Source organism: Monodelphis domestica, chromosome 8 (genome assembly GCF_027887165.1).
Source record: "Monodelphis domestica isolate mMonDom1 chromosome 8, mMonDom1.pri, whole genome shotgun sequence".
NCBI lineage: Eukaryota > Metazoa > Chordata > Mammalia > Didelphimorphia > Didelphidae > Monodelphis > Monodelphis domestica.
In genome coordinates this window covers 70,970,783-70,983,772 of record NC_077234.1, presented here as the reverse complement: position 1 = coordinate 70,983,772, position 12,990 = coordinate 70,970,783, and the positions used below count along the sequence as shown (strand labels likewise).

At 43.9% G+C, this 12,990-nt stretch overlaps 1 protein-coding gene across 12 annotated transcripts in view; it reads left to right on the top strand.

Annotated features, from left to right (window-relative positions):
- Positions 1–12,990, top strand: part of PLCD4 (phospholipase C delta 4) — a 29,613-nt gene that overhangs the window by 11,966 nt on the left and 4,657 nt on the right. For all 12 annotated transcript variants that reach the window (XR_008914101.1, XR_008914098.1, XR_008914103.1 and 9 more), the window contains 7 exons: positions 85–243; positions 2,352–2,580; positions 3,989–4,118; positions 6,392–6,623; positions 10,113–10,314; positions 11,043–11,187; positions 12,104–12,256. Coding sequence is in view for 4 of the 12 variants with exons in the window: in XM_007501734.3 (XP_007501796.1) it covers positions 85–243; positions 2,352–2,580; positions 3,989–4,118; positions 6,392–6,623; positions 10,113–10,314; positions 11,043–11,187; positions 12,104–12,256 (1,250 nt within the window). In the remaining 8 variants the exon portion in view is untranslated. The remainder of the gene's footprint in view (positions 1–84; positions 244–2,351; positions 2,581–3,988; positions 4,119–6,391; positions 6,624–10,112; positions 10,315–11,042; positions 11,188–12,103; positions 12,257–12,990) is intronic.

The following is a 12,990-nucleotide window of genomic DNA, read 5'->3' as shown; positions in this document are numbered from 1 at the left end:
TGAAGGGACTTGGATGAAGGGTCGATAGGGTCCTCCCTAATCCCCCAATCAGCTCTTCTGTCTCAATGCCCATCCTCACCACAGAGTTGCCTCTGGATGACGATCTACTGTTGATGCAGACTGGGTCTGTGCTACGCAAAGTGAAATCCCGAAGTTGGAAGAAACAGCGATACTTTAGACTACAGGATGATGGAATGACCGTTTGGTATGCCCGGCAAGCTGGTGGAAGAACTAAACCCAGCTGTGAGTGATGGAGGGGGCACAGGGGATATAGGAAGGGGAAAAGGACCCTGAGAAGCAGGACCAACCTAGGCATTAAGTGCTGGGGACAGATGAGGGGCTCTGGAGAGCATCCATGGAGCAAGCAGACTCTATTTGTGCCTGTGCATCCTCCTTGGGACTCTGACCCAATGGTGGTGTTCCTAGGTAGAACCTGGGATTGGGGTATTCTCATTTATTGTTTGCTTCAAAAAGCTCAAATTGACCTGAAAAATGCCAACAGTTTATAACTACAAGTGCCTAAGTCCATTTTAGCAGCTCTAGAATTTTATGATCTGATCATTCTAAGAGTGCCATTTTTTTTAAACCCTTACCTTCTATCTTAGAATCAATACTATGTATTGATTCCAAGGCAGAAAATGGTAAGGGCTAGGCAATGGAAGTTAAGTGACTTATACTTTATATCAATAGATCTATTATATCATTAATGTGTATTTCTTTCTAGTAGTACAGATAGCAATCCATCACTGCCTTCTCAACGTACAGAATTTTTGTCCACAACTTCTCATACATTCTCCATTGGCAATTCATTCAGCAAGCTGAGGGCCTTCTAGGTCTTTTAACATTTAAGGGCCAAAATAAGATCTAATCTCAGCTGTTTTCAGAAGAGTAAAATAATTTGATTCCCTGCTGAACAGGAAAAGTTAATAATTAATTTTCTCCCTTGCAGAACTGGAATTGGAGAATTAGGCTCAATAAAAATTTCTAAAATGTAACATATTTACCTTCCAAGCATCTCCACACATCACTTATTGCCATCACATTACAGGATGTGGTATGCAGAACCTCATTTTATATACAAGGAACTGAGGCATAGAGGGATAAGAAACATGGTGGGAAGAGGCAACATGTTAGAATGGGAACAGCACTAGATCTGGTCTCGTAAGACCAAAGACATTATTTAGAAGTGGAAGAGACCCTAGGGTCCAAGTAGTCCAACACGATCATCATAAAGATCAGGTATAAAGTGCAGTCAGTTTAGTGTGAGAATCAGAAGGACTAATAAGATTTTAACTTGAGAACACAGACTCCGTCCTGTGCTACCACATGTACTCTTTCCATTTTGTTGTTTGTCTATTATTCATCAATGGGAAACTAGATTATATAAACCACCCTTTGCTCCAAATGTGCAGGTAGTTATTATTAATTTTCATTGTTTCATTTTAAGAACAGAGGATCCTGTAACTTACTCATCCCCTCTCCCAATTGGACTAAAACCCACTCCTTTTCCCCTCCCAACTTCCTAAACTTTCCTTCAATTAGAAATTAGATGACTGAATTTTGTGTTCTGAATTGCAACCTGTTAGTTGTATTCTTTTAATTATTTTTGTTACAATTAAATAATCTTTTGGATATGTTTGAATAATTTGGGGAGGCATGTAATAATTTGCTTTACTGTGTATTTGGGGTCTTTGGATTAACTAGGGAATCCATTGACTATTGCCTTTTTTAACTACCTGGCTGATAAATCCCTTGCAACCAAATTGTTCCTCAGTTATTAATTTTCCATTACATGTTTTACAGAAGTGGAAACTAATGCCTGAAGAGGTGAAAGGACTTGTCTAAGGCAATAGAAGTACTAAATTGTAAAACTGAAATTCAATCCAGTTTCTGTTAGCCTTAAATCCAGGGCCCTTTTTGCCAGAGCACATTGTGTCTTTCTGTAATCTTCTAAGTTTTTTTCTGTAGCTCAGAAAGGTAGTTGGCAGAGGAATCCATCTACATTTGGAATACTATATAAGCATCTTGATGGTAGAGATTTTATCTTTTCCTATAGCTAAGAGAAGATCTGTGTTTGAATTCTGGCTCTGCTGTTGACTAGTTGTATAATGATAGGATCAGTATTGGCCAAATGAAATGGGTGGCACTCTATCCACTGAGCCACCTTGCAGCCCCAGACAGGAAGTTTAAAGACCATTGAACGAGAGGGACTTTCCATTTCTGAGATTCTCTGACACCTCACAACAATGTCCTTAACTTTAAAAATCTATAAATTAAAAAAATTGTAAAACAAAATAAAATCCTGACTTCTTTTCCTTCTTGCTCTTTCTACCTTTCTATTCCATTTTCAGTCTCCATTTCAGATGTGGAGACAGTGAGGGAGGGACATGAATCAGAACTGTTGCGGAGCCTGGCAGATGAAATCCCCCTAGAGCATGGTTTCACAGTTGTTTTCCATGGGCGCCGCCCCAACCTGGACCTGGTGGCAGGCAGCATCCAAGAAGCACAGAGCTGGGTGCAAGGGCTTCGGCGTCTGCTGGAGATTATTACTAGCATGGACCAGCAGGAGAAGATGGACCAGTATCCTTTCAGTGAGGAGACTGGTTGTATAGGTGGGAGGAATCTGGAGCCTCAAATGGAATATCAGGAATAGGAAGAGTCATGATGGGACATGTAGGAGTAAAGATGAATAAATACTCCTAGTATTTAAAAATATATAGGATTTTCAAAATTAAATCAAAAGAGAGGAAAAAGAAACAAGGTTCTTTCAGTCACGTGAGTAGAGCAAAGAGAAAGAGACTCACACCTGCAGCACCTAGCAAAAGCACAAGCTCCCCAAAAAGAGCCCCGCAGCGTGAGTCTCAGCCAAATTTATCTCCTAAGCATCCTGATGTAAAATGAGGATGTACCTTAAAAGGATGCTGGGAATGTAGCAGCTGTGGCAAATTTTCCATCTGCACAGACATCAGGGACCAGGTTTAGGATGTGATTGAATAGGAGTAAGGAAGGAGACTTAGAAGGTAATCACAGATTGCACATAGTGTAGCAGTATTTAAGGATGCTAAAGTATCTTCAGTGCTTGGCACATTACCCGCCATAGAGTAATACATGCTTGCTCATCTATCTTTCCTTCTACCTATTTATTCATCCATCCTTCCACCCACCCACCCACCCACCCATCTATCTGTCTCTATCTACCTACCTATTCCTCCATCCACCCCTTTATCTATCCATTCATTCCTTTATCTTTCTATTTATCTGTCATCTATCCATCTAGTCTATTTATTGATCTTTCATCTATTCCATTCACTCATCCATCTATCCATCACCTACAGATAATACAGTTTTTAACCTGAGGTGCCTGAATTTTTAAAAATTCCATTCTAATCACTGTATTTCAATGTTTTGGTTTGTTTTGTTATCCTATGCATTTTATCTTATGCATTTAAAAACATCATTCAGGAAAAAGGTTTCTAGGCTTCACCAGGCTGTCAAAGGAGTCCATGTCACAAAAAATTGGTTAAGAGCCTCTGAATTGAAGGAAGCCACACAGGTGGAACAAGGGAATTGGCCCTGGGCCCAGTGTAGTGCATAAACAGGCAAAGGGAGAATGACTTTAGCAAAGCATGAGTCGTCTTGTAATGCATAAGTAACAGAGCTGGGTCCAAGGGCATTACAGGATGGGACTGCAGGGGTGAATGACCAGAGGAAGGGGCATTAAAGGAGGTCTTCCATTCAGGACAGGAGGAGGGAAAGGGAAAGAGCAAGACTGGGTCAATGAAGTCAAATAAGGGCCTGATATGCTAAGGGTCCCGGTTAGGACTGGGGTATTCAGGAGAAGCAATTATTGTACTCTGAAAGGGTTAAGGTATAGAATCATTTCAGGGTTCCTTAAGTCTTCCATCCTTCATGCTCCCCCCCAACAACAAACAAACAAAAATGCAACCACCACCTCGAAGCCCCTGGATTTTCCTTCACCCTGACCCAGATGGTTGAGTGATTGGTTTCAGCAGGGAGACAAAGACCAGGATGGAAGGATGAGTTTCCCAGAGGTGCAGCGATTACTACGTTTGATGAACGTTGACATGGACCCCGAACATGCTCTCCAGCTCTTCCAGGTATGTGTGCTGGTGGCCGAGGGACCAGATGAAACCAGCCAAGCGACCTCATTGTTCTGGCCACCCCTTGATATCAGTTGAGTTAACCTATCAATGGCCACTTTATTAAATGTCTGTGTGCTCAGTGAGGCACTGTGGGGAAGGGTGCACAAAAGAACCACCTGGATCTGGGCTAGATCAATGGTTCCTGACTTTAAGTAGGATTCATTTTTGATGATAAACTATTTCACAGACTATCCTCATATTAATTGGAGTGAATATACACTTCTTGGGAGAATACATAATAACTGAAAATCACAAATCAAATGACAACTTAAAATTAATTTGTACATTATCAACCATAAAAGCATCTGCGTACATCTGCCTTTCTATGTTTTTTTAAATCTTTATTTTATTCCAATAACAAATTTACACATAGATTTTCCAAGGTTACATGATTCATGTTGTCTCCCTCCCCTCTTCCTTCCCCCCTCCCGGAGTGGACAAGCAATTCCACTGGGTTATACATAGATTATTGCTCACGACCTATTTCTATATTACTCATTTTTGTAAGTGAATAGTCTTATAAAACCCAAACCCCGAAACATATACCCAAATAAACAAGTGATAGATCATGTTTTCATCTGCATTTCTACTCCCACAGTTCTTTCTCTGGAGGTGGATAGTGTTCCTTTTCATAAGTCCCTCAGAATTGTCATTGCTACTAGTAGCAAAGTCTATCACATTTGATCATTCCACAATATTTGTTACTATGTATGCTGTTTTCCTGGTTCTGCTCATTTCACTCTGCATCAGTCCATGAAGGTCTCTCCAGCTCTTCCTGAAGTTATCCTGTTCATCATTCCTTATAGAACAATAATATTCCATCACCATCACAGTACACAATTTGTTCAGTCATTACTCAAATGGGGGACACCCTCTCATTTTCCAATTTTTTGCCACCATGAAAAGCACAGCTATAAATATTTTTGTACACACAATTTTTCCCATTAAAAAAATTTCTTTGGGATACAGACCTAGTAGTGGTATTGCTGGAGCACCTGCATATATTTGAAAAATAAGCACACATACATATTGCACATGTGTGTGATCTAGGTGGAACAGTCAATTAAGTCAGGAAGACCTGAATTCAAACCCTGCCTCTGAAACTTACTAAATCTGTAGCCCTAGACAAAATCATTTACACTTTCCCAATCTCAATTTACTCACCTGTAAAATAGTGGGCAGCTGGGTGACTCAGTGGATTGAGAGCCAGACCTAGAGATGGGAGGTCCTGGGTTCAAATGTGACCTCAGACACTTCCCAGCTGTGTGACCCTGGGCAAGTCACTTACCACCCATTGCCTAGCCCTCACCACTCTTCTGCCTTGGAACCGATACAGAGTATTGAGTCTAAGATGAAAGGTAAGGGTTTAAAAAAAATAGGGATAACAAAGAACCTACCTCCCAGGGTTGTTAGGATTGAAATAACACAGATTAAAGTGCTTTGTAAACTATAAAGTGTTTTATGAATGCTATTATCTTGGTTATTACCATTACAATTATTATTCAATTCAATTTCAAAAACTACAAAGAGTATGTTACTATGTTTAAAATGTTACTTATGTATTTAATTATGTTATTTATGCATCTACATTATGGAATCACAGAATCCTTTCAATAAGCCCACAACCTCATAGTAGGTGGCAAGGAGGAATCCCTTGACTAGATAATCTTTGAGGTTCCTTCCAGATCTAAATTCTAGGGTCTGTTTTATTTTATTAATTTAAAACCTTTATCTGGAAAAGCAGTAAGGGCTGGGCAGTTGGGGTTAAGTGACTTGCCCAGGGTCACACAGCTAGCTAGGAAGCCTCTGAGACCAAATTTGGACTCCATTCCAGGTCTGACACTTCCATTGTGCCACCAGGCTACCCCTTCTATGATCTATTTTAAATCTTAGGCATAATTCCTACCCTTAAGGAATCTGGGCCATCTTTAGATTGTGGGTCCCCTGAAGGCAAAGATCTCTTTTGTCTCATTTCTTATCTCCAGTGCCTAGCACATCGCAGATGCTTGATAGATGTTTATTAACTAATGGACTGATACTGGACAGTCTCTATAAGTTTATTCTCATGAGGCAAGCACATGGGAAGTTCAGTGGCCAAGAGCTGGCACCACATTGTACTTTCTTGAAGCCTCTTTGCCTGGCTGGTATTTATCTGCATGCCTGCATGAGGAGTGGAGTGAGGAGGACAGAGACCCTGACCAAACCCTTCTCCACAACTTCCCCTGCAGGATGCTGACAAGTCAGAGTCGGGGATGTTGGAAGGAGAGGAGTTTGTGGAGTTCTATCGGGCTCTGACCCAGCGCTCGGAGGTCCTGGAACTCTTTGACATGATCTCAGGTGACGGCCAGAAGCTGACGCTGCTGGAGTTTGTGGATTTCCTTCGGGAAGAGCAAAAAGAGGGAGAGCAGGCTTCTGACCTTGCCTTGGAACTAATCAGTCGCTATGAGCCATCGGAGAGTGGTATGTGTGCAGGGAACTGGGGGAGAGAAAGAGAGGCCAGGATAATGGAGCTGGGGGCCAGGGAGTGAAGCATCCATTCATGAGGACCACTGTATTGAATTCAGGACTAACTAGAAACCCCTGCTCTTGCCCCAGATCAGGGCATCTTCTCTCCAAGAACCATGACTTGTGACAATGACTACACTTGAGTTTGTGGCTGGGGCTGCTCCAGTAAACCATTCACTAAACCAGTTAGGCTTAGAAAGGCGCTTAGAAATCACCTCACCCAAGGCCCTTGGTTGGCAGATGAGGAAATTGAGGCCCCCAGAGGGGCAGGGACTCGTCCAAGGTCACATAAGGTGGTAAATGGAGAGCTGTGTTTCAACCCCAGGTCCTTGGGCTAAAGTGGAGCCTCTAGTCTCATCTTTCACTGTTTTTAGGACATCCTTTTGGGTCTTGAACTTTGATCTTGCTGCAGATTTAGTCCCATTTCCTTTTGTTCCGTGTTTTTTGATCTCCAGTCTTCTCTCTACATTTTCTAAATTTAAATTTTGAGCCAAACCACTTATTTCCTCAGTGTAGGAATGAGAAAACATTTGACCAAAGCCAGTCAGCAAGTGCTCTATAATTTGTCATCTTTAGAGAGTCACCTGGGGTGTCTTGAAATCAGAATAAACAATAAACAAGCATAGTTAGCACCGATGCAGTGCTTTAAGGATTACAAAGCACCTTATAAATATTACATGACCTTCATAGCAACCCAGAGACGTAGGTGCTCTTGTTATCCCTATTTTATAGATTAAGGAAACTGAGGCAAGCAGAGGTTCAGTGATTTGCCCAGACTCGCACAGTTCGTAGAACAACAACTAGCATACATCTAGTGCTGTAAGATTTAAAAAGCACTTTGCAAATATCTTACTTGATCCTAAAGACAACTCTGGGGAAGTAGACGCTATGATTATCCCCATTTTACAGATGAGGAAACAGAGGCAGGCAGAGACTAAGCGACAAATCCTGGGTCAAGCTGCTAGCAAGTGTCTGTGGGTGGCTTTGAACAGGAGGTCTTCCTCTCTCCAGGCTCAGTGCTGTCTCCACTGTGCCAGTATATGTCAGAGACAGGATCCGAATGTTCTTGCCCTGGAGGCTGGCTTTCTATCCAGCAGGCTGCGATGACTTTCCGGGCTTTTCTTCTCAAAGATAAATGATATGGTTTCGTTTCCTAGCTGTAAACTGTCTTTTTGTTTTTCCATTTTCTCTCTACCTTCATCCCATCTGTCTTTGGTTACTGAATCCAGCACTGGACCCAGCTTGACTGGGGTTGATGAAGATGGACGATCAGGGTGTTACTTCCTGTGCGATCTATGCCTAAAACCTTTTGTGTCTTCTCATCTCCTCTGGGCTCCTTCCCTCTCTGATCCACAGGGACCTTTGGTCCAGTTCATCTGCTTAGTCAGACACTTCACCTCTTTGCCTCAGTTTCTTGTAAAACGGAGAGGATAGTACTTGATTTCCAACTTCCAGAAGTGTAGAGGATAAAAATGAGATGTTTGCAAAATGCTTTACACACCTTAAACTTGTACGTACAAATACTAGCTATTGCTGTTGCGGCGAAACCCCTTCTCCACTGTGGGCCTGTTTCCTTTCCACAGAGTGAGAAATTCTTGTAGGTCCCCCGCCTAGGATCCTGCTTGGGGAGGGATCGGCACGAGGGGGAGCTCCACGATGGATGCAGGCGGCCCAGGACCCGGGCTTCTTCTCCCTCTCTAGCGGCAGAGAATGAGGCGTCCTTATTCCTGGCTTCGAGGTTAGGGTGTGAAAGGGAAAAGGGTGAAGAGTAAGGAACAGACATCCGTGTGTGGGGTCGTGAGCTCCTTGGAGGCAGGGATGTCTGTTGCCTCCTGTGTATGCACAGTGCCGGCACAGCACATCGGAGGGACTTCACAGGGCTTGAGTGAATGGCTGACGGGCAATACCAGGGCCCTGCTAGACCCAAACTTGTGCGCTTCATTCATTTAGCCCTGCTCTGTGCCCCGTGCCTCCGGGCTCTGAGTAGGAAGAGGCCCCTGGAGCTAAGGGGAGAGACAGGATAGAGGTTCAGGAAAACCCCAAAGCAACACACGAGACAGAAGACAACATTCCAACTGGATGATGCAGCGAGAAGAGCTCAGAATCGACCTGGGTCCCACTCACCTGGCTGAGCCTCAGTTTACTTGTCTGTCAAGTGAGAGGGCTGGACTTCATGACTGTGAAGGTCCTGCTATCCCTAATGTACCTGTTACACAGGGGTCAAGATTGACGGCTGGAAAACACTTTGGAAATCATCCAGCCCAACATCCTTATTTTATTTTATGACAAACAAGGACTTTGGGGGCCAGGGAGGAGAAATGGTGAGTCAAAGATGGTAGAGATAAGAGAAGAACCAGAATGTGAATGGAGGTCTCCCCTGACTTCTGGCTGCTGTTGCTGCCTCCCTCAACACACCGTGTGAGTGTGCTGATGTTATCATCCTATTCACGAGTTCTATAGGCCAGAGGGTTTTGACATGAAAATGCCCAAAGGACAGGCAGAACTAAACTGGGAAAGTCCCTGGGGGTGGGGGGAGGCATTTCTTTCTTTTTTTAAATTCTAACTTCCATATTAGAATCAATTCTAAGTATTGGTTGCAGTGCAGAAGTGGTAAGGGCTAGGCAAGGGGGGTTAAGTGACTTGCCCAGGGTCACATGGCTGGGAAGTGTCTGAGGCCAGATCTGAACTCAGGACCTCCTGACTCTAGGTCTGGCTCTCAATCCACTGAGCCACCTAGCTGCCCCTGGGAAGGCATTTCTTGATCAGAATTTGAAGGATGAGATGAAAGATGGTTTGCAAAATAGATGGGGTAGGGGTTCCCAAATGAGGGGGAAGGAAAAGTTTGATGGGATGCACACTTAGAGATTCTAACTCCATTGTTCCCATTTTTATCCTTCAACTCCAACCTTCACTCAGAATCTTAGAATTGGGAAGTCTTACCCTTATCCAGAGGTTCCTATTTTTCTTTCCTTTCTTCCTTCTTCTCCCCCCCCCCCCCCTTCCTCCTTTCTTTTGTCTTGGAGTCAATACCAGGTATCGGTTCCAAGGCAGAAGAGCAGTAAGGGTTAGGCAATTGTGATTGTGTCTTGCTAAACAGGTCCTTGTCTAAAATATTCCAATAATTGTATTTCAATAGAATTGTTTTCCTTTATTCATTTAAAAACACGATTCTGAGAAGGGGTCCCTAGGCTTCACAAGACTGCCCAAGTGGGCTATGACACACAAAAAAGTGATGAACCCCTGAAGTAATAGCTAAACTAGAGGTTCCTTCAACTCTGCCTCAATCTGTCGATCCTCTCTTGTATTAACCAAGCAGCAGTCACCAACTCACTGACGTTATTTTCCGGAGACTGAGCTTACTTTTCCTTGTGTATGCGTGCGTGTTAGTGTGGGGGCGGAGCTGTGTTCCCAGGTCAGAGCCCTCTGCTCCCCTTTTCTCTACAGCTAAACTGCGGCACATCCTGAGCATCGATGGCTTCCTGGCTTACCTCTGTTCCCCAGATGCAGACATCTTCTCTCCAGCTCGCCGACCCATCTACCAGGACATGAGCTATCCACTGAATCACTACTTCATTCACTCCTCACACAACACTTACCTGCTGGGGGACCAGCTTCGAGGACAGAGCAGTGTGGAAGGCTACATACGGTGGGAAGCGTGGGGTGTGGGGACTCCCAGGGGATCTAGTGGAATGGAGGCGGGAGGTGGATTATGGAATGGGAGTTGAAGACCCATAGCTATGGAGAAATTGAGGACCTGAGGAGTTGGGAAAAATCCACCGAATGTCAGTACATCTGGAGTTCCTACTGGCGGTTGAGTTCCTTTCTTCTCTATCATGGAGTTAATGTAACTTCATGATATAGTCATGGGATTTGGGAGGTCTCGATAGGGGGGGGGCGGGATTTGAAGTTGGAAGACTTGGATTCAAATCCTAGTTCAGACATTTACTAGGTATAGTGATTTTACATAAATCACAACTTCTGGGAAACCCGGTCTTTGAAATTAAGGGACTAGACCAGCTGATCTCCAAGATCCCTTCTAATTCTAAAATCCTAAGATCCTGTGACTTGTTCATTTATTCAACAGATATTTTTAGCCTAGTGGAAAGAGCATAATATTAAAAAACTTAAGACTTTAGATTTAATTCTCAGTTCTGCAACTTAATAAATTTTGTGTAAGTCACTTAATATCACAAAAAACTTTAAAAAAAACCCTGTCCCACCAACCTCACAGGATTGTCATTAGGATCAAATGAGACAATTTGAAGAATTTTTTTTTTTGCATGCTAAAAAGCCCTAATATAAACGTAAGGGATTACTATTATGGGTAAGGCTGTCTGACCCTTCATGTCCCTTGGGGTTGGAGGGGTCCTACAGGGCTCTGAAGCGGGGATGTCGCTGTGTGGAAGTGGATGTTTGGGATGGACCAAGTGGAGAACCAATTGTTTACCATGGACACACTCTGACTTCTCGGATCCCCTTCCAAGATGTCGTGGCTACAATTGCCCAGTATGCCTTCCAGGTGTGGACCAAGACTGGGGCACAAGTGAAGCAGGAAGGCCTCAGCAAAGAGTCCTTGGGGTTGGGGGAGGGAGATGGGATGGAAGATAAAAGAGATGGGACTATGGAGGCTAAGGGGTAGGGAGCAGATTAGGGGGAAGATGAGTTAAGGACTGAGGAGAGGGAGACCTTGGAGTTTAAGAAATTGTGCTAGCCAAAGAATTAATCACCTAGAGCCAACCTACATAGGTGAGCCTCTCTGTATTTAGCAAGCAGACCCAATCTTGGCTGAAGTTATCCTTGGAGCTTTCCCAGACTGTGATAATCTTTTGTTTGTGTTTCTTTCAAATAGAGAACCCAGGGTCAGCTCTAAGTAGAGGAATATAAAATGGAAAGAATTAAATAAGGTGAATGATGCCATATTTTTTACAATTAAAGTCTAGGACTTCCAGCCCAGCCCAAAGGCCCTAAAAAGCCTTTACCTATCTTGGCCCATGAACATAATCCCCTAGACCCATGTTGGTGAACCTATGGCACCAGTGCTGGAGGGGGACTGTGCCCTTCCCCCCCTCTACATGGCCTGAGGACATTTTTTCACATCACCCACCCCTCTGCCCAGAAGCCCAATGGGAGAGCTTCCTCCCTCCCCAGTGTGGGGTAAGGGGGTGGCTCACAAGCAGCCCTGAAGATTGCAGTTTAGGCACTTAGTCTCCAAAAGGTTCACCATCACTGCCCCAGAGTGATCTTTGGGATCTAGACTGAGACCTAGCTTGGGAACTTTTAAGGGGTGTCAAGACCAACTTCAAGGCTTAAGGACACCTGGGGAAGCCCTACTAGGTGAGGACTGAGGAACTAGAGACTTGAGAGTTATCGAGTGTTAGGGGAGGGTGAGAGACATGGAGCCAGAGTCTGAAACCAATACTGCTTCTTTTGTTCAGACATCAGACTTTCCAGTTATAGTGTCCCTGGAAAATCACTGTAGCCGGGAACAGCAAGAGGTCATTGCCCAACACCTGACAGAGATCCTGGGAGAACAACTGCTTAGTACCACCTTGGATGGGCTCCTGCCCACCCAACTGCCATCACCAGAGGTATGGGTATCATTATTCCCTCATCATCTGCTAGGCACCATCTTTTCTCACACCTGTCTCCATAGCCAGGAGACTTTCAATCACAGATTTAGATTTTGGAGCAAGTAGGGAACTTAGAAATCACAGAAACCAGAGGTTCTTAAATTTTTTTTGTGTTGCAGATCCTTTTGGTAGTCTGGTGAAGCCTTTTCAGAATGTTTTAAAATTCATTAAGTACATAGAATGAATGCACAAGCACCTCAGTTAGCAAAAACAAAGATGTCACTTCCCTTCCACCCCAGACAAATTCAAAGATCCTCCTGAAATCTATCCTTAAGAATCCCTGAACTATGGGGGCAGCTGGGTATCTGAGTGGATGGAGAGCCAGTCCTAGAGAGCGGAGGTCCTAGGTTCAAATCTGGCCTCACACTTTCCAGCTGGGTGACCCTGGGCAAGTCACTTAACCCACATTGCCTTGCTCTTACCACTCTTCTGCCTTGGAGCCAATACACAGTATTGATTCTAAGGTAGAAAGTAAGGGAGAAAGAAAAGGAAGGAAGGAAGGAAGGAAGGAAGGAAGGAAGGAAGGAAGGAAGGAAGGAAGGAAGGAAGGAAGGAAGGAAGGAAGGAAGGGAGGGAGGGAGGGAGGAGGGAGGGAGGAAGGAAAAGAATCCCTGGACTAAATTAATCTTCTAACTCCAAATTGTTTTGTTTTTTTCTGCTTACATGTGCTCATCCTAAGGTTGACTCTAAGG